The sequence below is a fragment of the Clavelina lepadiformis genome, chromosome 2 (assembly GCF_947623445.1).
Source record: "Clavelina lepadiformis chromosome 2, kaClaLepa1.1, whole genome shotgun sequence".
In the NCBI taxonomy this organism is placed as follows: domain Eukaryota; kingdom Metazoa; phylum Chordata; class Ascidiacea; order Aplousobranchia; family Clavelinidae; genus Clavelina; species Clavelina lepadiformis.
In genome coordinates this window covers 24654390-24677504 of record NC_135241.1, presented here as the reverse complement: position 1 = coordinate 24677504, position 23115 = coordinate 24654390, and the positions used below count along the sequence as shown (strand labels likewise).

The window sequence follows — 23115 nt, the reverse complement described above, 5'->3', positions numbered from 1 at the left end:
TAAGTCAAATAATTGACATAAGTCAAATAATTGACATGAACTCGGCCAAGCCCATACAGTAATTTACTGAAAATTAAAAGCAGGTTTTCAATTTTTATAATAATTTTTTTGATACAGATTTTATTTGAAAGGTTTGACTGTATTTCCGTATTTTTGCTGATTCATGTATTTTCAATGTGAAGCATTAACAGAAATCTGCTCTAAAATTCATATAAAATTCAAAACGCTTCGAAAGAAGATTTGTAAAATTCATTGAAACTTACAATTTGGCAGCAATTTTCATTTTAGTTTTACAAATAGGACTTAAATGTTATTGCAAAATTTTTTTTACCTTAGTGCAAAAAAAATAACAAATAACATTGTTGGCGAACAACATGCTTAAGGATTTTTTACCTAGAATGAGGCTGGCTACGTAATCTAAAAATATACATAAATACATATTCATCTAATCCAATAAATTAAAAGTAGATACTGTATAAACTATGCAAACATAGCAAAATTGGTAATATCATCCCCCTATGGCCTATGCAGAGTGACGCAGACGTATCAACCACAGACACTTCCTACCAACACCGACAAACCATCTTGTGACGTAAATAATGTTTTTCTGATTTTACTTTTTGCAGAGTAAGAAGTCAAGAATAATATTCTGCTCAAAGTTTGGTTCAGCTTTTTTACTTTTAAGCTTTTCGGTATATAGCGCGAAAACGCAGCTTCGTTTACTAAATAACGTTTGAAAAGATTGTGAGCCAAAATGTTTTTACAATCCAGAGTAAACAACCTGGTCAGTACAGAGCAGATTGTGACACTTTCTAAACATGCACGGGAAGAAGTGGTGGAAGTTTTCTGTATAACTGTCCATGAGGCACTGTTTATGACAGGGGTTCTTAAAGTATGGGTCGCGACCCAAACATGGGTCGCGGAGGGTCAGAAAATGGGTCGCGACATAGTGACATAGGTGGGTCGCGACATAGGTTAATATAATATAATATAGGTCTATAGGACATTAAAATGGGTCGCGACATAGGTTTGGGTCGTGAGGTGATCATGAAACTCAGATTTGGGTCGCGCTCAAAAAAGTTTAAGAACCGCTGGTTTATGACGAAAACCGGAAAATATGCGACTTTCCTAGGCGATATGAGAAGTTCCTACTAAAATGGTTTAATGGCCAGATGTCCCAAAAAAGGACATCCAAGTGCTATTTTCTTTGCATCATCGAACGTTACTGAGCTGAACTAAGAGCTTCGTCAGCTGTTCAGGTATTTTGAGTGAACAAAGATATGACCGAAAGAACGTTACAGATGATAAATCTTTCCTAACTGCTACTTAATTAGGCAAAGTTTAAGTGAAATCTTTGTCTTAAACTTGGCGTACAAGTTTCGTTTTTTTTTCTTTCAAGAACGTTAATAAAACACTAATTTATTGGTATAATTTGCAAATTTACGCAGTCCCAATATTTAATCAGGAAATGAAAATCACGCGAATGATGCAATTAACAATAAAAGCTTCATTATTGAGAATCTAAAAATTTTACGTCATATATTTTAACAAGTGACATATTCTATGCGCATGACTACATTCCCCTGGTAATCCCACACTACTAGTCTGACGTATCTTGCTGTGATTGGATGAGGAAACAAGTTGAGCACGTGACTGTTCCGATCGGAATTCCCCGTAAATATCTGTAAAATAATTTTTTTACCTTCTTGATTTTGCCTTTATATTTATAATTAACGTGACATAATTGCCAAATAGACGTCATGAATACTTACCACGTCATTCCCGGCATCGTTCTTAATAAATTCTAATTCATTGAGGGAACTCCCAAATGACATTTTGTATCTGGTCACCCATTGGTTGTTATTATGTCTCCCTTGAGTGACGACACCGGTTAGTGTTGTTGGAGTTTTCATGTCAACCTGGATCCACGCTCCTCGCTTGTCTGTGAAAATAAAACTTTGCATGCAAAACTTCAAGCCGATTTTTTATTTCGTAAAATCAGCAGAGGTGATGTTTGTTATTGCAAAAGAAAGCGTCGCTTGCGTAGATTACTTTGATAATTTCTTACTAGGTCCCTCTGAAACATGCCAGACTGTAGAACTATCCAATCGTCCTTGATGAGCTGCGTATGCTGATGAATGTGCAGACGATGACGTCATATCAGCATCCTTAACTCTTCCACTTTTGACGCCAAGAGGACAGAACTCAACTGCAGAAAACTATGAGGTTAGTTTTACAATTTCAATTTGTTTAATACTCTTCTTTAAAGAAACAAAACGATAGGATAAGGCACTGCATAATGTTCAAAGTTGAAAACACAAAACCAGTTGTTTTGGATTTACCTCTCCCGACAAGCTCGATGCGATTCACAATTATCTGAGTGAGTCTCTCAGTGCGGCCTGAGAAAATATTCAAAGTTAAATACTTTTTTGCAAAAACAAGTAGCAAATATAAAACTATCACAACATAATTTTACTCATTAGAAGATGGAAAGATGTATATTATGACGTCACTTACGAGATGCATCATTAAGGCTTTGGCGAAGTTGCTCGACTTCACTCAGATCACAAACACATTGTCCTGGAGGACCGGGATTTCCCCTAGTTCCTTGCGGTCCAGTAGCACCTTGGGGTCCACGACGACCTGGTGGTCCTTGGTGGGTGACAGGCAAGGGACGTTCCAAGGGTTCACGTTGCAAGTTCAAACAGATTTATTCACCTTGACCTTGAACGGAAGTGACGAAAACCAGAAAGGAAAAAACAGAATGAACTCGGATAAAAAGCGCCGTCTTCAGCATAAACTAACAAGCTTATGTTGCTAAACATGAAAAACATCAAGTTTTTTACTTTAAAATACCACTATATTACAGGTCTGTTTTGCAAATTAACTGATCTATTTATAAAGTTGAGTTATTACATAAAAAGCTATGCTGATATGTACAACGTATAAATATCACCTTTGTGACAATAAAGTTTTTATATTATAAGGCAAAATATAAAAGACCATAAAAACAGCAACTCAAAGCGACCATCTGTTAAATAGATTCTATGCTAAAAACAGCAGATTTTTAAAACTTAGCCTAGATTTTAGCTTCAATATCGTTTTAGGATTTCTATAAAATAGTCAGCCTAGCTGTAATCGCTCTTTGTTCTGAACAATTTCTTTTAGTCCACCTGGTTATAAAGACACTACTTAGCAAAGTATGTGTCTAAATTTGGTCATGAGTTTGCTGAAAGAGTTTTAAGATTAGAAAAAATGCAGCTTACATAACTGTTACGTCATTGACAAACGCCTTTTAAGTCCGAATATGTCGAAGTTTCTGAAATTTCTCGAATATCAAAGAGTTGTTGTTTGTCGTCTTAAAATTAACTTGATGCATATTTGTTATTCTGCTTGAATTTAAAGATGATTTATACGACATTTTTATTCGCTTTACTGTATAAGTTTTATGTAATTTTAATTGTCAAATTTCAATAATTACAAAGCAAAGCAATCGACATCATTAATCATGCAGACATTGGTCATGCCTGGGAATTAAAACGTTGTGGCTTAGTTTTCTATAAAAAGTGATTCGTTGCCAATTGCTTGCGGAATGCAGCTTAAAAACTATCTGACCATATTTGGTTAGGAATCTGTCCAAGAATTTCAAAGTAAAATCACAGCCTACACAGGTGCGACGTCACGCGTAGCGGCTTACCAAGTACTCTTGAAATTGAATATCAAAGAGTATATTACAGTAATATTCAAAGCATATTTGTTATAGCTTTGGATGTTTGTTTAGGGAATTATACAGACATCCGCACTCCAATAGCTTGGTGGCCAACGTTTCATCATTGAACGTAATGCTGGAATTTTTGACGTCATACACGAGAAAGAGCAGCGTGAATTTGCCACCAACTGGGATGAGAGAAAAAAGATTAAAAGAATGCTAAACTAAAACAACATCGTCCGAACTTTCCTTTAGATGTGCGGTATTTTATACATCTTCGTATCATGTCTCTCTGCTCAAGTGACGTCTCAGATTTGAACTTGCTATTTCAGGTTAAACATTGTTGCTTAATAATCAGACTTTGTCACAAATTAGAGTAATCGGTTCATTTGATATTTGGTGAATTTATTGTCATACTAGCACTTACTGATGAAAGCAACTTACTTTTATGAGATAAAACAAAACGTGACGATACACGTTGTGGGTTACGTCATATCATTAACTTGGTAAAGACGATTTCCCACAACAACGTAAATTAGTTAAAAATGACAAGCTAACGCTAAAGCTGGTGAAATCCATCTACGTTGTTAAAAATTAGAGTTGGAGACTAATGGCAACAAAACATTGTGCGTTCAGACTTATTGTTTCAAAAGCTTTAAACTTAAAATTTATTTTAAGCTGCAAATTTTACCTTTGAGCAATGGAGTAGGGATATTCGTGGATTAAACTTCTGGCAGGTTTCATATATTGGATCAGTCAAACATATCAATATATCAGCACAAATTGTAACCTATGCAAGATATAAGAGTGTTGGAAACAGTAAATGCGTTTAGGCTGTACTGCATTTCTAAATAGACCCTTCATTGCATTTTTAACAGTCAGATTTGGGCGGTTCCGCGGTACCGGATAACAAATAATAATAATAATAATAATACCCCATAACACTACCGCGGTGTTTTCTCGGTGTCGATACCGATGTCACGCCAAATTAATTCTAATTGTTCCAGACATTGTGACAACTCTTAAGTCACAAAAGAGGTGACATAATTATGACATAAGTCACATAACTGAAATGACCTCGACCAAGCTTATAGAGTAATTTAGTGAAAAATATCATTATTATTAAAATAGTATTATTCTGATCTGACAATTAGTCTGTGAGAAATATTTATATAACCGTTAGATTTTTGTTATATTTCATGAAATTTTGCAAAGTATAACTAATCAGTTTACGATACTGTAATTTTTATTTAACTTTTGTTACAGATTTTATTCGAAAGGTTTGACTGTATTTCTGTATTTTTGCTAATTCATGTATTTTGTGTGTAATTCATGTATTTTAAGTGTGAAACATTAATAGATATCTGCTTTAATATTCAAGTCAAATTCAAAACGTTTCCAAAAGAGATTTCTAAAATTAATTGAAATTTACAATTTGGCAGCAATTTTCATTTTAATTTTACAAATAGGACTTAAATGTTATTTCAAAAATTTTTTTTACCTTAGTGCAAGAAAAATAACAAATAACATTGTTGGCGGACAACATGCTTAAGGATTTTTTACCTAGAACGAAGCTGGCTACGTAATCTAAAAATATACATAAATACGTATTCATTTAATCCAATAAATTAAAAGTATATACTGTATTAACTATGCTAACATAGCAAAATTAGTAATATCACCCCCTACGCAGGGTATTTACTCAGCAATGATGGAGACAACTCGGTGAATGGAGATCAGCGATACTGTACGTTCCATAGGGATGAGGTGAATGAATGAATTTTTTTTGGAATCAACTAATAATAGCTTCTACTTTATATCTTAATTAGTTTTTATGTAACTTAATGGCCACTTTGCTATCAAGTAAATTTTATCTCATTAAAGAACTAAATAAAAATTAATGAAATATTCTATATTATATAACTATAGTTTAAATTTTAACAAAATGATAACAACACAACAGAATGATCACAAAAGTCCCAGTACTGGCGGACCGCGGTCCAAATCTATATTTTCCAAATTGTTCATACTGGACAATTACTGGCATTTTTTCCTCGAGTATGACGTAACAACCCAAATCGATTACGCTGTATTTTTCGCGATTTTGAAGTGCCGAGGAAATTTTAAGTTTGTTTTTATAGGAACGTTTTTTGGATTTTACTGATGACGTCGGCTAAAACTAATCACGAGCTAGTGACGTGGCTCGAGGTCAGAGATTGATTGATATTATACAGTGAGACCTCGTTAATCCGGACCACTTCGTTTCGTCAAAAAATGTCGGTTTAGCGGGGTATCCGGATTCCGGATTATCGGAAAGTAAAAAATCAATCAATCTTGCAAATGCAGCACCGTGTTCAAAATGCAGTATGCACCTTACTCCAATTCTAAGTACCGAGTTTCAGGCTGGACAGCAACTAAAATAAAATTATATTTTTTGTATGATCCGACCCAGTGTCGAACCCCAGAACCACCGTATTAAACACGAATGCTCTAAGCCAGAAGTGACGATCATGCGGCCGCAAATCGGTTTGACAACCGCTCTTGCATGGCGAAACATTCCGGCGAGACCAGCAGTCTTGAACTTTCTTAGGCCTGTTTCCAATTTTTGCGCAATGCGATATCAAAAGCTGATAGCACGATAGAGTCGCAGCAGTATGTCTTCAATAAATTGCCGCACTCAACCTACGTAATGTACGTATTTTTTTGCGACCGCGGAAGCGTTGTTTGTTAGTGTTGATGAACAATTTATTTTTTCGTTTCTAAAATACTGTACAGTATTTCATAGTATGACTAAAAAGCTGTGCGGCTTACTCAGCTGTAACTGACAAAGTGGCTTGCCACAACGAATAGGACCGTCACCGCTGCTACAACGTCATTATGCAACGCAACGTAATTATGCGTAGATAATTATCGGCTATTATTTCGTCAAGAAACTAACATACTGTATTAGGACAATCGTGAATCATTTTCCATTAACTCTTAATAATCCGGTTTATCGGATTTTATTGCTATTGATTTAGCACATTTGTTCCAAAACTTTTGTGTCGGAGTCGGACAGCGGGGTTTCCGGATTAAAGGGGTAAAATGCATAGAAAGAAATCCGTTCCCGGCAGTTTTGTGTCGGATAGCGGGGATTCCGGTTCATCGGGGTACGGATTAACGAGGTCCCACTGTATTATATTATAGGCATCGCCAAACCACGAAGGATTAGCGTTAAATGTGTTGGTCTTTGAACTAAAAGAAACCATCATTTTATTGAGATTTTTGAGGACAAAGTAAGTTGAGATATTTGTCAGAAATTTTATTTTTATAACCTCCAAATGCCAATAAATCATATGAGTTAGTTATATAGTATAAGTGATACACATCAAGATGCAGATGAAGCGAATAATTTTAATAAACCTCATTTATGACGGATTTTTATTTTCACGTCATGCATTTTAACAAGTGACGTATTCCATACGCAACAAAATATGTGCGTTGAAATCCCACACCACCAATCTGACGTATCTTACCGTGATTGGACGAGAGAACAAGTTGAGCACGTGACTGTTATCATCAGTATTCCCTTCAAAAATCTGTAAAACAATGAAAGCAACTCTTCAATTTTTGAAACATATTTGCAGCATACCTTATATTATGACATCAAATACACTCACCACGTCATTTCCGTTGACATCTTGAACCAACTTTTGCATATTTTTCAAGCAAACCTACACGTTTATTACTAGAATAGTCCACTTGAGGAAATATGCTGTGGACGTTTGTTACATAACTGAATCATATTATGACTCAAACATGTTCATTACATAGCATGCACAAATAGAATTCTAGATTAAAAATGTTTGAACCTAAACTCGATTATGAAGCTTTTATAACGTTGACCGCTACCTTAAAATTGAGTTCAAAGTACGCTGATGTCTATGGAACAGGGCTACCGCTCCAGCAACAACCAATTTTCTTAACCATATTCTGATGTGGCTTCAAATTAGCCAAAAGTTAAAAAACTTGTAATTGCAATGTAATGGAAAATACTTGCAAACGTGAAGAACTTCAAATATTTGTGACTTTTCGTGATTACGATGACTTTTCCTAAAATCTACCATCCGGTAGATGGTGTAGTTGATCATCTATCATGGTATGGTATGACATAGGCAATGCATAGCATAAAGTAGGCTTCCACTGTATATCTTTTTGAAGAGATCCTTGCTGGCGTTTTGAAGAATATAACGAATTAGCAAAGGAACAAAATACGAATCGGCCATGAAGTAATCTTGTTCATGGTTTAATGCTAACGGTTAACACGCCAACTTACGGTAAGAATTAAGTAAGTTACCAACGCAATAACAACTGCAGAGTCCGTTTGTTTGGGTCAAAAAAAATAACACTACGATGACTTGAGTAGATTTCTAGAGGTTGCCATTGAAGCTCTTCTCATTTTCAACGAGAAAAATGTGACCAGACATAAGATGAGGATAAGACTCAGCCTCAGCTTAAGCGCTGAGGGTTCCAATCGACTTGAAGTTATTTGGTGGGTGATATACAAGGGACGTCCCAAGGTTTCACGTTGCAAGTTTAAAAACATTTCTTCACAATGACCTTCAATGGAAGTGACGAAACCATCAAGAAAAAACAACGCCATCTTTCGTATAAACATTTTTCTAAACCTGAGAAATATCGTGTTAATTTTGATATAGTCCGGAGCCAAGAAAAACCATATTTTGAAAAATATGTAAGCTATAGATGAAGCAGAAGTAGCGCTATCAGCTAAATATAAATACAACCTCTACGGTAACAAAATTATTAAAAAAAAACAAAAAATAGAGAAAGTATCCGGAATGCATTAAAGCAACCAAATGTTGAAACTCTGTATATCGTGTAAACATTATCTTTGTAAACATCTAGCCTATCTGTAAAGTTATCTACCACCATAAATTTGAGCAACTAATCACACAGCTTGTATAAGGATAGACTTTCCGTAAAGACTTATCTGTGGAAAAAGCTGCAACAACCAGTAGGTATTACCGACCAAGCTGTATACCGCCTAATTATTCTTCAAAAAGCGTCTCAAAGCATGCGTCCTAGTTCGATGATAGTTTAGATTGTTCACAGAAAATCGTTTATCTATTCATTATGATTGCGTCTAATTTCCAGCGCTGTATTTGTTGTAATTGACACCTGCCATCTGCCGACTGCTCTTATAAGGCTTCGAGTTATATTGACACAAGAATTTAATGTAAATTGAAATGAAGTCTTGTGTTTGCCTCCGCCAATAAAACACCTTGTAAGCTGTAGTTTATTAATTTTTGTTCACAATTGCTGGTAAGTTTCAAATACTCGTCATTAATGTAATTTTACCCAGTCTTCTTGTTTAGCAACAAATATACAGCACAAATATAATCACACGTTTCAGATATAGATAGTTTCAAATTTTCACGTCACACATTTTAACAAGTCACGTATTCTATACGCATGGAAATATGTGATTTAAAATTCCACACCACAAATTTGACGTATCTTGCTGTGATTGGTTGAGGAAACAGGTTGAGCACGTGACTATTTTTATCAGTATTTCCTTCAAAAATCTGTAAAACAATAAAAGTGATATGAAGACTGATTGGAAATCCTACCAGATATACTTTACATAATGACGTCATAATACTCACCATATCATTTCCGTCATCATCCTGAACAAACTCCAATTCATCAGGGAAATTCCCAAATGATATCTTGTATCTGGTCACCCATTGGTTGGTACTGGGATTTCCTTGATTGACGACACCAGTCAGTGTTGTGTTAACTTTCATGTCAACCTGGATCCAGGCTCCTCGTTTGTCTGTGAAAACACGAGATAATCAATTTCCACGTTTTTTGTTTTTAAATTAGAAGTTTTCCTCGAACTGTTCTTACTGTTTGGATTAGAAGCAATCCAAGCTCTAGATCCATCCAATCGTCCTCGATGAGCAGAATAGGTTGACGAATATACAGACGATGACGTCATATCAGCATTCTGAACTCTTTTGCTTTTGGTTCCAAGAGGACAAACTTCAGCTTCAAACGAATGAAGGAGTTAAATTTATTGTTTGTTATATAATCTTATAAACTTAATGATATGGCTATTCATAAATGTTAAATCAGAAAAACTCAATTCAACTTGTTGTTTACCTCTACCGATATGTTCCATGACATTCCTTATTATATGTTCAATCCTTTCATACCGACCTTATGAAGTAATTAAAGTTAAAAATTTTATTTACAGCAATAAAAATTATTGAAAAATATGAAAATTACAACGTCATAAAACGCACACTTAGTGGGCAGAAAGCAGTGTATTATGACGTCACTTACCCGAAACGTCATTAAGACTTTCGCGAAGTTGCTCAACGTCGCTCAGATCACAAACACATTGTCCTGGAGGACCGCGATTTCCCCGAGTTCCTTGCGGTCCAATAGCACCTTGGGGTCCACGTCGGCCTGGAGGTCCTTGGTGGGTGACAGGTAAGGAATGTTCCAAGGGTTCACGTTGCAAGTTCAAACAAATTTGTTCACCTTGACCTTGAATGGAAGTGACGAAAACCAGAAAGAAAAAAACTGAACTAATTTTGACAAACACCACCATTTTACGTGCAAGTAAGCTTAATTCGATAAACCTGAAAAATATCTGGTTCAGTTTTCTTTAATACACATAAAGACAAAACTCTGTTTTTCAAACAAATTTCGCTGTTTATAAAGCTGATGTATGGTGCAAGTGTATCACAAGCTCCACTGATACATAGATTTTACCTATTGTTACCAAAGATAGCAGAGTAGGCTACAACAATGGCGATAACACACAGCGACCTTTTTTTTAAAAGCTTTTTCATAAACAGCCTTCTCTTGAAGTCTAGCTTTTAAGTAAACTTATCAGTAGCTACAAGATTTCCCTAAAATCACCGACCTATATAGTCGCATAAGATCTTTAATCTGGAACAAATCCTTCAGCCTTGCTGTTTCTAAAGACGTAAGCTGGCAAACTATGTGGCTAAGTTTGGTCAGGAATTTGCTGAGTGAGTTTTCAAATTAGAAAAAGCAGCACAAACAGGTGCTACGTCACTAACGGTCGTCTTAAAAGTCCAAATAAGTCAAAGATTTGTTCAGATTACTTAAATAGTGATGAGTTGTGGCTTGTGGTCTTACACGCCTTGCTCAGTCTGCAGTGAAGCGTCCTTATGCTCTAAGTGTTTATGCGGGTTTTAAGATCAGCTTTTTCACTTACATGGAAACGCTCCCACGATGTTGCTGTAAACACGATCCCCCACTTCTGGTATCGTTTTAAATTGCAAAATACATGGCGTTGTTAAGCAAAGCCAGCTTTTTTTGTATTTTTTAATACATTCCTTTTATTTCTAAAGTGACTGGTTGGTTACGTGAGGTGTCAATTGGAATGCCGATGAATGTTAAACAATTATATTTTCATGGCATTCGAAGGAGGTTGTTTGCTGCTGATTGTCGACTTGCAACAATATGCGGCCAAATTTCACAAGATATTGCTCCAATACTAGTAAGCTTAGAACAAAAACACCTCAGGTGCTACCTACGTCATCGATAATTTGTTTCTAGATCGAAAGAATTTTAAGCAATTGTGCCTTTAAGCTACTGTAGGTTGTTTGTAGCAAGTTGATGATTTGCAGATTTTGCTTTCTAATCTCAACCAAAGATTCCATGATATTATGACGTGAGAGATCTTCTTTAATAGTCAAATCTACAACAACTGCACGTCAATAAGAACCTCAAAGGTTGAAATATCGAATTTTGCATGTAGTTAATTTTTCTTTTTTTTGGAAAGTAAATCTTTACCGTTTCTCAGAATCATGTAAAGGTTACATTCATACTATGCGCAAACAATACGTCGAGATCAGAACAATATATCGTCTGTGCAATATCAAGGTTGTCACTCTCATCTTATCTATGCAAAGCGACCAGTTTGGATTAAAACTATTCTAGAATATGTCAAAAGCTCGTTTCATTTATCCTATTATAAGGTTTCAGCAGACGGTAGATGTTCACCGAAGCAAATAGCATCATCAAATAGCACCAATGTAATGAATTGACAAAAAAATGTTTGTACGTTTGCAACACAAGACTTTACAGATCGGAAATTCCCTGAGCAAACATGCTGAGCGAACAATTAACCACAAATCCTGTCAAACATTGGCAATATCAATATAACCTGGAATGTCTACGCGTGAGATAACACCTACTGTGTGTGTTTTCCTTCTAAAACTGTCATAAATGCCGTGTTAAGGTTTATAAAATGCAATTGAAAACCAAACCTTGTTTATCCATATAAGAGAAAGGTGTAGCTATAAATGGAACAATTTTGTGAAAACTGGAAAAATTCTTGATGACGAAAACGTTTTTTGTGTGACTTGACTGGACGTTATTTTACGGATAAATTTCCTTCATTGCATTTGCTGTTATTTAATCAGCGTACAAGCACTTTAATACGCTAATATGCCTCACGCAAACGTCCGGTTAACCAATGTTTCCTTGCCTACCATTGCCTCTATAATGTTTCAAAGCACATGCAAATGAAGTATCTTAAAAATTTTATTTTGACTTTTAAGAAGATCTGTATTTAATGTTAAGAAGCTTTAAAGCTGTTGTCTTATTTGAAAAAACTACAAGTTACATTTCATCAGCTTACGAAACAAACTCTCTCGAATTATAAACAAGTCATAATATCATAGAATATTCTGTAAAATGTACAGACTCGCTGCAAACAGCCTGAAACAACTTAAAACCATAATTAGTCAACATTCTTTTGGTCGGAAAGGTGATTATTAATGACGTAGAACTAATTTCCTCTAAATTTACAAGTAGTTGGAGCAATATCGGAACAAATTTGTGCGAGTCGACACTCAGCAGCAAACCATTTCATTCAACTGCTGTGAAAATAAATTCATTTAAAAACTGTTCAGTTTTATAGCAATTTATGACAAGATCACTACATAGTGTATCATATTTTTAGCTGCATTTTCAATAAGTAAAAAAATGGTTTAATATTTTTCCTAAAATGTCTTATAAATCATTTTTAAATTCAAGCAGAATAACAAATCTGCATCAAGTTAATTTTAAGACGACAAACAACAACTCTTTGATATTCGAGAAATTTCCAAAACTTCGACTTATTCGGACTTAAAAGGCGTTTGTCAATGACGTAACAGTTATGTAAGCTGCATTTTTTCTAATCTAAAAACTCTTTCAGCAAACTCATGACCAAATATAGACACATACTTTGCTAAGTAGTGTCTTTATAACCAGGTGGACTGAAAGAAATTGTTCAGAACAAAGAGCGATTAGAGCTGGGCTGACTATTTTAGAGAAGTCCTAAAACGATATTGAAGCTAAAATTTAGGCTAAATTTTTAAAAGTTGCTGTTTCTAGCATTAAGTTTATTTCTAACAGATGGCTGCTTTGAGTTGTTGTTTTCATAATCGTTTATATTGTGCTTTATAATGTAACAACTTTGTGGTCATGAAGTTGATAGTTAAACGTTGTACATATCAACATAGCTTTTTGTGTAGTAAGTCAATTTCATAAATAGATCAGTTAAATTGAAAAACAGACCTTTACTGCAATATAGTTGCATTTTGAAGTAAAAAACTTGATATTTTCCATGTTTAGCAACATAAGCCTGTTAGTTTATGCTGAAGATGGCGCTTTTTATCCGAGTTCAATCTTTTTTTATCTTTCTGGTTTTCGTCACTTCCGTTCAAGGTCAAGGTGAACAAATTTGTTTGAACTTGCAACGTGAACCCTTGGAACGTCCCTTGCCTGTCACCCACCAAGGACCTCCAGGTCGACGGGGACCGCAAGGAGCTATTGGACCGCAAGGAACTAGGGGAAATCCCGGCCCTCCAGGACAATGTGTTTGTGATATGAGCGAAGTTGAGCAACTTCGCGAAAGGCTTAATGACGTTTCCGGTAAGTAACGTCATAATATACCATTTTCCGCTCAACAAGGTTGTGGTTTCCGTTTTCTTTTTTTCAACAATGTTGGTTCAACAAAGTCTAATTTTAATTACTTCTTAAGGTCGGTATGAAAGAGTTGAACGGATAATAAGGAATGTCATGGAACATATCGGCAGAGGTAAACACAACAAGTTGAATTGAGTTTTTCTGATTTAACATTTATGAATATATCATATCATTAAGTTTATAATATTATGTAACAAACAATAAATATTAACTCCTTCGTTTGTTGAAGTTGAAATTTGTCCTCTTGGAATCAAAAGTGGAAAAGTTCAGGATGCTGATATGACGTCATCGTCTATATATTCGTCGTCTTATGCAGCTCATCAAGGACGATTGGATGGATCTGGAGTTTGGATTGCTTTACCATCAAACAGTAAGAAAATCTCGAGGAAAACTTCTAATTTAAAAACAAAAAACTTGGAAATTGATCATCTCGTGTTTTCACAGACATACGAGGAGCCTGGATCCAGGTTGACATGAAAGTTAACACAACTCTGACTGGTGTCGTCACTCAAGGAAGACCCAGTACCAACCAATGGGTGACCAGATATAAGATATCATTTGGAAACTTCCCTGATGATATGGAGTTTATTCAGGATGATGACGGAAACAATTTGGTGAGTATTATGACATCATTATGTAACGTACAGTACGTCTGATAAATTTTCCAATAACATTTTTTAAAGTTTTTTTTTTGTTTTACAGATTTTTGAAGGAAATACAGACGAAAAAAGTCACGTTCTCAACATATTTCCTCACCCAATCACAGCAAGATACGTCAGATTTGTGGTGTGGAATTTTAGCGCACATATTTCTATGCGTATAGAATACGTGACTTGTTAAAATGTGTGACATGAAAATTTGAAACTATCTATATCTGAAACGTGTTGTTGTTAATCGCTTAATTTCCTGACTGTATATTTGTTGCTAAACAAGAAGACTGGGTAAAATTACATTTATAACGAGTATTTGAAACTTACCAGCAATTGTAAACAAAAATTAATAAACCACAGCTTACATGGTGTTATATTTGCGGAGGCAAACGCAAGATTTCAATTTAATTTACGATTCTTGTGTCGATATAACTCTATAACTATAAAAAGTTTTGTATGATTATATGATGCAATCATAGATATAATAATTCAAGTGTACAACCACAGGATACCTTTGTATACTAGACCGCCGCTATTCAAACTGTGACGTCATCTGGTTGTGCACTTGTGTGTTAGATCCAATTTCCCACCCCTTCTGGACAAAGCAATTGTGTGAGGTGGTTGCAGGCTGACCGCGTCTAATACCAGGCTACAACACTGCAGTGCAACTCACTGCTGCTTTCTTTTTACACGTAAAACTCAATTATGGTTCTTTCACGTATCGTCACCGAAACTGCCGTGTCGCCAATGCGGCTGGTAAAATGGACAAACGTAATGAGATTAATTCTTTCACCGTAAGTAGGTCACGCAGCTCATAGCTAAAGATCGACGGGTAAGTTAGGAGAATGTGCACATACAAGGAGTTGATTGACGCTACTTGGGGTTGAATTGAAGTTACATTTAGGTTACTAAGTTATAATATTGAAGTTATATTAACAAGAATCCATTAAAAACAGCTTTGAACGCGCGATATTTTCCCGGTGATATAGTGACAGGCAGTGGTACATTACTGCACTAACACGCCTATGGTGGTATGTGAACACAAGAGCGATATAGTGCCTCAATTGCCATCATTTTTCAGAGTACTACTCAGAGGAAAAGCTGTTTTTGAAACGTTGATGTGAACAAGCTTATTGCAATCGTTAAAAGTTCGAAAACGTTCAGGCTATTTTGGTGTTTTTTTGCTTTCTTGATTATCCGGTTCTGCTGGGACGATGATTTTTTACTTTAGATCGGTTAAGCAAAAATAACGGATATTTGTATCCAAGGACATGGAAGACGCTGTTTCCATTGTTTTCCAAGTTGTGTCGATATAATTATATTCTGCCATTTACCGCGCTATTACATAATGTCATGCTTGCCATAAGTTCAATCTCAGTTCACGGTATAACTGCGAACTTATCGAAGAATAGTTGATTGACAACCAGTTCCGTAAACATGCTATCTACCTTGCACTTTTGAACTTTTTAGTACTAAGATATCACGATACTTGTCATCCTATTTTGTTAACATGTTATTTACATTGCATTATGAACTTGCCGAATTCGAAATAACCCCTATGTGATTGGCAACTTAATTGGTAAAATGTTTATCTGCACGATTGACCTCGTATTAACAGCATTGTTAACATAAAATAGACAATTTTGATTGACATTTATTTCCTTTTATTGAAAATTTCTAAATTGAAATTATCACCTGACCTGTAAAACTTCGAGTCTAAAAGTCCAAATCATTTCCTGTGATTGATAAACGCATTGCGCCTCAAGTTGGAATTCTGTTTCTTTATTATCTCCTTCAGTGTATAAATGTATCGTTGCATGCTATGATTTAGATCAGTTTTGTTTAGTATTAGTTTTTCAGTATTCAGTTAGAGTTTTAAAGTTCAATGAATGATAAGATATAGATCGTAATAACTCTGTGAACAATTCCTTAATCAATCTGAAATGTAGAGTGATGCGCTTTGGTTGCTAATTAATTCTTAAAATCCTCTTTATATAATAATAATATTGTTGTAATTTTTAATGTTTGTTTGAAGTAATAATGAAGAATATTAAAACCGATATTAATCAGATTCTCAGTGTTTAAAATTATATAAACTATTCAACTGAAGTTTAGGAGTTTCTAGACAGATTTCGCAACTTTCTAATTGTTCGTAAGAGTCGAATTGCAGTATATTAATTTTCCATAGTTTGGTAGTTACTGTATAAAAAATAGTAACCGCCACTACACAGACCGCACAGACCGCGTAACAAAACGAGAAAACGCACAAAGTAGCCGAGACAGGAACATCGCAAGATATTACAGACAATCCAAAGGCAGAATTAGCTGAACAACGCAACGCTTCACTGCAAAGATTGCAAGGCAAATTGTGCAGAGCGGCAAGTTGATGTAAGTTGCTTCAGCTAGCTTGAACTACAAACTACAAGTTTCCAGTATTTTGGCAACCTGGGGAATGTCGAGACTTATTCGGAAGCCAACTATCGTGCGATTTCGCGGCAACCGAAACTTGTATCTGGATTTTTTGCGAATCACTTGCAAAGTTCTTGGTAAGCCGCTATGCGTGACGTTGCACCTGTGTGGGTTGTGATTTTACTTTGAAATTCCTGGACAGATTCCTAACCAAAGAAAGTCAGATAGTTTTGAAGCTGCATTCCGCAAACAATTGGCAACGAATCACTTTTTATAGGAAACTAAGCCACAACGTTTTAATACCCAGACATGACCAATGTCTGCATGATTAATGATGTCGATTGCTTTGCTTTATATTTGTTGAAATTCAAGAATTGAAATTACATGAAACTTATACAGAAAAGCGAATCCATTTTCCTTTAAATTCAACCGTGTAAGTGCACCTAAATGTTCAATGATAAGAGCTTTGTTATATGTCATGTATCAATCTCAAGATTTATTTAAACTTGACAGGTATAAGTGCCGTGACTTGGCGTTTCCTGCAAAGGGATGAAATGGCAACTGAGACGCCAATGTTTTAGTGGCTAATCTTACATGTCTTAAATTGTTTTAAGACATTGCTGTAGCTTTCGTAGCAGTCAACGTTGCCATGGTTACAGCGGACAGGGAATCGCAAAATAAAAAGGTGAAGACAAAAAGAAATGAAGATGAAAAACTTCTGGCCCTCAAAAATCCCGATGATCACAGAATATTTTTTTAAATGAAAAGCTGTTCATAATTTCGGGTGACAACAAATTCCCCATCCTCCCCCTTGTTACCTCTCACTGACAAGGAATGGCCCCAGGTTAAGAACCACTGTTTTAAACAATACAGAAAGCAAATGTGTGCAGAGCGGCAATCCGCTATTAATAGCTTCAGTTATTTTGCAACCACGTAAACACAACTCTGCAACATTAAGGCAATGGCGAGAATTTTAAGACTTATTTGGACCTCGAAGACAACCATCAGTGACGTATTACTTGTTTTATCTGCATTTTTCTACATTTTAGAAGTACTGCGTAAATTCCTGACCATAAAAAGCCACATATCTTGCTCGTCTACAGTTAGTGACGTATAAACTCTTTGTGATGCATTTTTTCACATTTGAAAGTTGGTTGGTAAATTCCTGACCAATTAATTATAGGCACAAAATTTTGCTAAACCCGGTGTATAAATTCAGATTGTTTGAATTGATTTTCGCAAAATAACCAAACGAGTACAGTTTGATCAGTGATAACTACTGGTTATTGTAGTTTGTTTTTAAAGCAGTCAAGTCTTTATAGAAACCATACACATAAATTAGATGTCAAAAAACTTTATTTATAGAACAAAAAGTGCTTTTGACAGATAATAATCGTTTGAGTTGTTTTCATAGAGTGCTTATGCGCTGTTTTCAGATCATACACAGTAACTTTAATGATGATAATTAGGCTACGTATTAGTTGGGCTTATAAGTTGATAAATAATCTATTTAATATGCAAAATAAAGTTTTCATTTTTGTACATTGGTGTAAAATTAACTTTATATTTCTTAGATTCAAGAATTTGTTCAAGTGGGAAATGTTTGTAAAATTTCTTTCTTCTTTATTCTTTCTGGTTTTCGTCACTTCCATTCAAGGTCAAGGTGAACAAATTTGTTTGAACTTGCAACGTGAACCCTTGAAACGTCCCTTGCCTGTCACCCACCAAGGACCTCCAGGTCGACGTGGACCGCAAGGTGCTACTGGACCGCAAGGAACTAGGGGAAATCCCGGTCCTCCAGGACAGTGTGTTTGTGATTTGACCGATGACGAGCAAAGACGTTTGAAACTTCTCATCAACAATCTTAACAGAGGTATGGAAACTGGTCTATGCTTGTCCATTAATTAAGGCAAAAAAACATCACAAACAACTTTATGTGTCTCTTTTTAGTTAAAGTCTGTCCACTTGGTATTAAAAGTGGAAAAGTTCAGGATGCTGATATGACGTCATCGTCTATGTGGTCGTCATCTTACGCAGCTCATCGAGGACGATTGGATAGATCTGGAATCTGGCATGTTTCCTCTCAAAATAGTAAAAACATTTAAAATTTTTCTAAATTATTGGCAAAAAATCTCTTTTACTGCTTTTAAAGTTTCACAGACAAACGGGGTTTGACGTCATGTGGTGACAAGATAAAAAATAATTTTTAATTTCGCATTTTTTTCACAGACAAACGAGGAGCCTGGATCCAGGTTGACATGAAAGTTACCACAACTCTGACTGGTGTCGTCACTCAAGGAAGACCCAGTACCAACCAATGGGTGACCAGATACAAGATATCATTCGGCAATTTCCCTGATGACTTGGAGTTTATTCAGGATGATGACGGAAATGATATGGTGAGTATTATGACGGCATTATGTGAAGTTTATCTGATAGGATTTCCAATCAGTCTTCATATAACTTTAATTGTTTTACAGATTTTTGAAGGAAATACTGATCGAAACAGCCACGTGCTTAATTTGTTTCCCAAACCAATCACAGCAAGATACGTCAGACTTGTAGTGTGGAATTTTAGCGATTATATCACGATGCGTATAGAATACGTCACTTGTTGATCGAATTGTCCTATGACGTTTCCATTTCTCAAAGCTGAATATTGATGTACTTTTTCACTTCATTGACTTGCTGTGTATTAGCTTATTCATTGTTAGACTGCTTATAAATTCATGTTTTAATCAAAATACTTCCTTTATAAAGACGCTCAAAAATTTAAAAGTAAACGTTTGTGGAATATCGCACCCAGTGTGTAGTTTTTATTTAACCTTTCTTGGTGCAGCGCGACATCAGCCGCACAATGATTTGCGAACCTGCCACTTGTTAATAAACACTTTTCATGGCTACACTGCAGAAGAAGCAATCTTTCAAAAAAACTCGGACAAATTTTTATATTGATATACAGATAGAGCAAAGGCAAAAATTTTGATTCACAAGTTAAATTACAAAGTTTTGTGGATATAAAACTCTTCAAGATTGTCTTCTTTTCATAAGTTAGTTGTGCATTTGTATTTAAGGAAAAAGAAATGAACAAAAGCAAAGCAACTTCACAATGCGAGAAAGTGACAAAAGCACACTAGTGCACTCACTAAACAGCCTCACTAGTGACAAAACTGATGGCAAAATTCGTAACAAAAAGTGGCCTGTACTTGAGGTAGAAGCGCGGCTGTTTTTAGGCAAGTAATAATATCATAGAATATTCTGTAAAATGTACAGACTCGCTGCCAACAGCCTGGAGCAACCTAAAACCATAATTAGTCAACATTCTTTTGGTCGGAAAAGTGATTGTTAATGACGTAGGAACTGATTTCTTCTAAATTTACAAGTAGTTGGAGCAATATCGGACCAAATTTGTGCGAGTCGACAATCAGCAGCAAACAATTTCATTCAATTGCTGTGAAAATAAAATCCTTTAAAAAATGTCCAGTTTTATCGCAATTTATGACAAGATCACTACATAGTGTATCATATTTTTAGCTTCATACTTATTAAATAAAAAAATGGTTTAATATTTTTCCTAAAATGTCTTAGAAATCATTTTTAAATTCAAGCAGAATAACAAATCTGCATCAGGTTAATTCTAAGACGACAAACAACAACTCTTTGATATTCGAGAAATTTCAGAAACTTCGACTTATTCGGACTTAAAAAGCGTTTGTCAATGACGTAACAGTTATGTAAGCTGCATTTTTTCTAATCTTAAAACTCTTTCAGCAAACGCATGACCAAATTTAAACGCATACTTTGCTAAGTAGTGTCTTTATAACCAGGTGGTCTAAAAGAAATTGTTCAGATCAAAGAGAGATTACAGCTGGGCTGACCATTTTAAAGAAATCCTAAAACGATATTGAAGCAAAAATCTAGGCTAAGTTTTAAAAAGCTGCTGTTTCTAGCAAAGAGACTATTTCTAACAGATTGGCCGCATTGAGTTGTTGTTTTCATAATCGTTTATATTTTCCCTTATAATATAAAAACTTTATTGTCATAAAGGTGATATTTAGAATTTGTACATATCAGCATAGCTTTTTGTTTAGTAATTCAACTTTATAAATAGCTTAGTTAATTTGCAAAACAGACCTTTAATACAGTTGTATTTCAAAAAAAATTAACTTGATATTTTTCATGTTTAGCAAGATGGCGCTTTTTATCCGAGTTCAATCTTTTTTTATCTTTCTGGTTTTCGTCACTTCCGTTCAAGGTCAAGGTGAACAAATTTGTTTGAACTTGCAACGTGAACCCTTGGAACGTCCCTTGCCTGTCACCCACCAAGGACCTCCAGGTCGACGGGGACCGCAAGGTGCTATTGGACCGCAAGGAACTCGGGGAAATCCCGGCCCTCCAGGACAATGTGTTTGTGATCTGAGCGAAGTTGAGCAACTTCGCGAAAGGCTTAATGACGTTTCCGGTAAGTGACGTCATAATATACCACTTTCCGCTCAACAAGGGTGTGGTTTCCGTTTTCTTTTTTTCAACAATGTTGGTTCAACAAAGTTTTAATTTTAATTACTTTATAAGGTCGGTATGAAAGAGTTGAACATATAATAAGGAATGTCATGGACCATATCGGCAGAGGTAAACACAAGTTGAATTGAGTTTTTCAGATTTAAAATTTATGAATATACCATATCATTAAGTTTATAAGATTATATAACAAACAATAAATTTAACGTCTTTGTTTGTTGAAGTTGAAGCTTGTCCTCTTGGAATCAAAAGTGGAAGAGTTCAGGATGCTGACATGACGTCATCGTCTATGTGGTCGTCCCATGCAGCTCATCGAGGACGATTGGATGGATCTGGATATTGGAGTGCTTCTAATCCAAACAGTAAGAAAATCTCGAGGAAAACTTCTAATTTAAAAACAAAAAACTTGGAAATTGATCATCTCGTGTTTTCACAGACAAACGAGGAGCCTGGATCCAGGTTGACATGAAAGTCAACACAACACTGACTGGTGTCGTCACTCAAGGAAATCGCGGTACCAGCCAATGGGTGACCAGATACAAGATATCATTTGGGAATTTCCCTGATGAATTGGAGTTTATTCAGGATGATGACGGAAATGATATGGTGAGTATTATGACGTCATTATGTAAAGTAGATCTGGTAGGATTTCCAATCAGTTTTCATATCACTTTTATTGTTTTACAGATTTTTGAAGGAAATACAGATAGCAATAGTCACGTGCTCAACATATTTCCTCAACCAATCACAGCAAGATACGTCAGATTTGTGGTGTGGAATTTTAGCTCACTTATTTCCATGCGTATAGAATACGTTACTTGTTAAAAAGTGTGACGTGAAAATTTGAAACTATTTCTATCTGAAACGTGTGGTTACTAATCGCTTTATTTCCTGGCTGTATATTTGTTGCTAAACAAGAAAACTGGGTAAAATTACATTTATGACGAGTATTTGAAACTTACCAGCAATTGTAAACAAAAATTAATAAACTACAACATACATGGTGTTATATTTGCGGAGTCAAACGCAAGATTTCAATTTAATTTACATTAAATTCTTGTGTCAATATAACTCGAAGCCTTATAAGAGTAGTCGGCAGATGGCAGGTGTCCATTTAAAAAATACAGTGCTGGAATTTAAACATCATCATAAAGGATAGATATGGGTATTCTAGTGAATATTTTCAACTAATTTCGAACTTGGACGCTTATTTTGCAATCTGAATCTCTAAATTTCTAAAACCATGTGGTTAACCAAACCATAAGTTCTGTTCAGATTATGGGAAGAGTAATCGACAATATTATTTAGTTGGTCCAATTATCGATTGTCAAGATCACGTTTAATACGCTGAGTTACTTTGTGACGTATAAATGTTTGGTTTATTAAACGAAAGTTGCGTATTTGTAAAATAAAGAACAAACAAAGATCAAAGCAACTTTACAACGTTAAAATAAAATCAGCTGGTTACTACACAGACCGTGTAACGAACAAAGAAAACGCACAAAGTAGCCGAGACAGGAACATCGCAAGACGTTACCGCAAACCAAAGGCAGAATTAGCTGACAAACGCGACGCTTCACACACATTTATGACGAGTATTTGAAACTTACCAGCAATTGTAAACAAAAATTAATCAACTACAACATACATGGTGTTATATTTGCGGAGTCAAACGCAAGATTTCAATTTAATTTACATTAAATTCTTGTGTCAATATATCTCGAAGCCGTATAAGAGCAGTCGGCAGACGGCAGGTGTCAATTACAACAAATACAGTGCTGGAAATTAGACGCAGTCATAATGAATAGA

General features: G+C 35.3%; 5 protein-coding genes and 1 long non-coding RNA gene across 6 annotated transcripts; 4 read left to right on the top strand and 2 right to left on the bottom strand.

Moving 5' to 3' along the window:
• Positions 1-1506: 1506 nt before the first annotated feature.
• On the bottom strand, positions 1507-2863 carry LOC143444843 (retinoschisin-like). The gene is made up of 5 exons (XM_076943621.1): positions 2518-2863; positions 2343-2399; positions 2069-2209; positions 1773-1942; positions 1507-1682 (listed from the first exon to the last, which is right to left on the bottom strand). Exons 3-5 carry the CDS (start codon positions 2157-2159, stop codon positions 1545-1547), a joined length of 399 nt encoding a protein of 132 aa, XP_076799736.1. The 5' UTR covers positions 2160-2209; positions 2343-2399; positions 2518-2863; the 3' UTR covers positions 1507-1544.
• Positions 2864-9042: 6179 nt separating this feature from the next.
• On the bottom strand, positions 9043-10393 carry LOC143444838 (retinoschisin-like). Its single transcript, XM_076943616.1, has 5 exons — positions 10058-10393; positions 9875-9931; positions 9620-9760; positions 9376-9545; positions 9043-9294 (listed from the first exon to the last, which is right to left on the bottom strand). The coding sequence occupies exons 1-5, from the start codon at positions 10326-10328 to the stop codon at positions 9157-9159; spliced, it is 777 nt and encodes a 258-aa protein (XP_076799731.1). The 5' UTR covers positions 10329-10393; the 3' UTR covers positions 9043-9156.
• A 2774-nt stretch (positions 10394-13167) lies between these two features.
• On the top strand, positions 13168-14750 carry LOC143444836 (retinoschisin-like). Its single transcript, XM_076943613.1, has 5 exons — positions 13168-13675; positions 13785-13841; positions 13959-14099; positions 14174-14343; positions 14432-14750. Exons 1-5 carry the CDS (start codon positions 13396-13398, stop codon positions 14567-14569), a joined length of 786 nt encoding a protein of 261 aa, XP_076799728.1. The 5' UTR covers positions 13168-13395; the 3' UTR covers positions 14570-14750.
• Positions 14751-18344: 3594 nt separating this feature from the next.
• Positions 18345-19655, top strand: LOC143444831 (retinoschisin-like). Its single transcript, XM_076943609.1, has 4 exons — positions 18345-18661; positions 18739-18879; positions 19018-19187; positions 19269-19655. The coding sequence occupies exons 1-4, from the start codon at positions 18388-18390 to the stop codon at positions 19404-19406; spliced, it is 723 nt and encodes a 240-aa protein (XP_076799724.1). The 5' UTR covers positions 18345-18387; the 3' UTR covers positions 19407-19655.
• Positions 19656-20979: 1324 nt separating this feature from the next.
• Positions 20980-21775, top strand: LOC143444976 (uncharacterized). Its single transcript, XM_076943767.1, has 3 exons — positions 20980-21250; positions 21361-21417; positions 21531-21775. Exons 1-3 carry the CDS (start codon positions 20980-20982, stop codon positions 21773-21775), a joined length of 573 nt encoding a protein of 190 aa, XP_076799882.1.
• Positions 21776-21796: 21 nt separating this feature from the next.
• LOC143444846 (uncharacterized) lies at positions 21797-22312 on the top strand. Its single transcript, XR_013113775.1, has 2 exons — positions 21797-21912; positions 21994-22312. It is a non-coding gene; the product is annotated as an uncharacterized LOC143444846 (long non-coding RNA).
• Positions 22313-23115: the final 803 nt, after the last annotated feature.

Bases quoted from the DNA above. Each gene is read 5' to 3' on its own strand.
- LOC143444976 (XM_076943767.1), top strand. From the start codon at position 20,980: ATGGCGCTTTTTATCCGAGTTCAATCTTTTTTTATCTTTCTGGTTTTC. The intron at 21,251-21,360 runs GTAAGTGACGTC...TTACTTTATAAG, and splicing joins AAGGCTTAATGACGTTTCCG to GTCGGTATGAAAGAGTTGAA. The intron at 21,418-21,530 runs GTAAACACAAGT...TGTTTGTTGAAG, and splicing joins CATGGACCATATCGGCAGAG to TTGAAGCTTGTCCTCTTGGA.
- LOC143444836 (XM_076943613.1), top strand. From the start codon at position 13,396: ATGCTGAAGATGGCGCTTTTTATCCGAGTTCAATCTTTTTTTATCTTT. The intron at 14,100-14,173 runs GTAAGAAAATCT...GTGTTTTCACAG, and splicing joins GATTGCTTTACCATCAAACA to ACATACGAGGAGCCTGGATC. The intron at 14,344-14,431 runs GTGAGTATTATG...TTTGTTTTACAG, and splicing joins ATGATGACGGAAACAATTTG to ATTTTTGAAGGAAATACAGA.
- LOC143444831 (XM_076943609.1), top strand. From the start codon at position 18,388: ATGTTTGTAAAATTTCTTTCTTCTTTATTCTTTCTGGTTTTCGTCACT. The intron at 18,662-18,738 runs GTATGGAAACTG...GTCTCTTTTTAG, and splicing joins CATCAACAATCTTAACAGAG to TTAAAGTCTGTCCACTTGGT. The intron at 19,188-19,268 runs GTGAGTATTATG...ATTGTTTTACAG, and splicing joins ATGATGACGGAAATGATATG to ATTTTTGAAGGAAATACTGA.
- LOC143444838 (XM_076943616.1), bottom strand. From the start codon at position 10,328: ATGGTGGTGTTTGTCAAAATTAGTTCAGTTTTTTTCTTTCTGGTTTTC. The intron at 9,932-10,057 runs GTAAGTGACGTC...TTACTTCATAAG, and splicing joins AAGTCTTAATGACGTTTCGG to GTCGGTATGAAAGGATTGAA. The intron at 9,761-9,874 runs GTAAACAACAAG...ATTCGTTTGAAG, and splicing joins CATGGAACATATCGGTAGAG to CTGAAGTTTGTCCTCTTGGA.
- LOC143444843 (XM_076943621.1), bottom strand. From the start codon at position 2,159: ATGACGTCATCGTCTGCACATTCATCAGCATACGCAGCTCATCAAGGA. The intron at 1,943-2,068 runs GTAAGAAATTAT...TTATTTTCACAG, and splicing joins GCATGTTTCAGAGGGACCTA to ACAAGCGAGGAGCGTGGATC. The intron at 1,683-1,772 runs GTAAGTATTCAT...ATTATTTTACAG, and splicing joins ACGATGCCGGGAATGACGTG to ATATTTACGGGGAATTCCGA.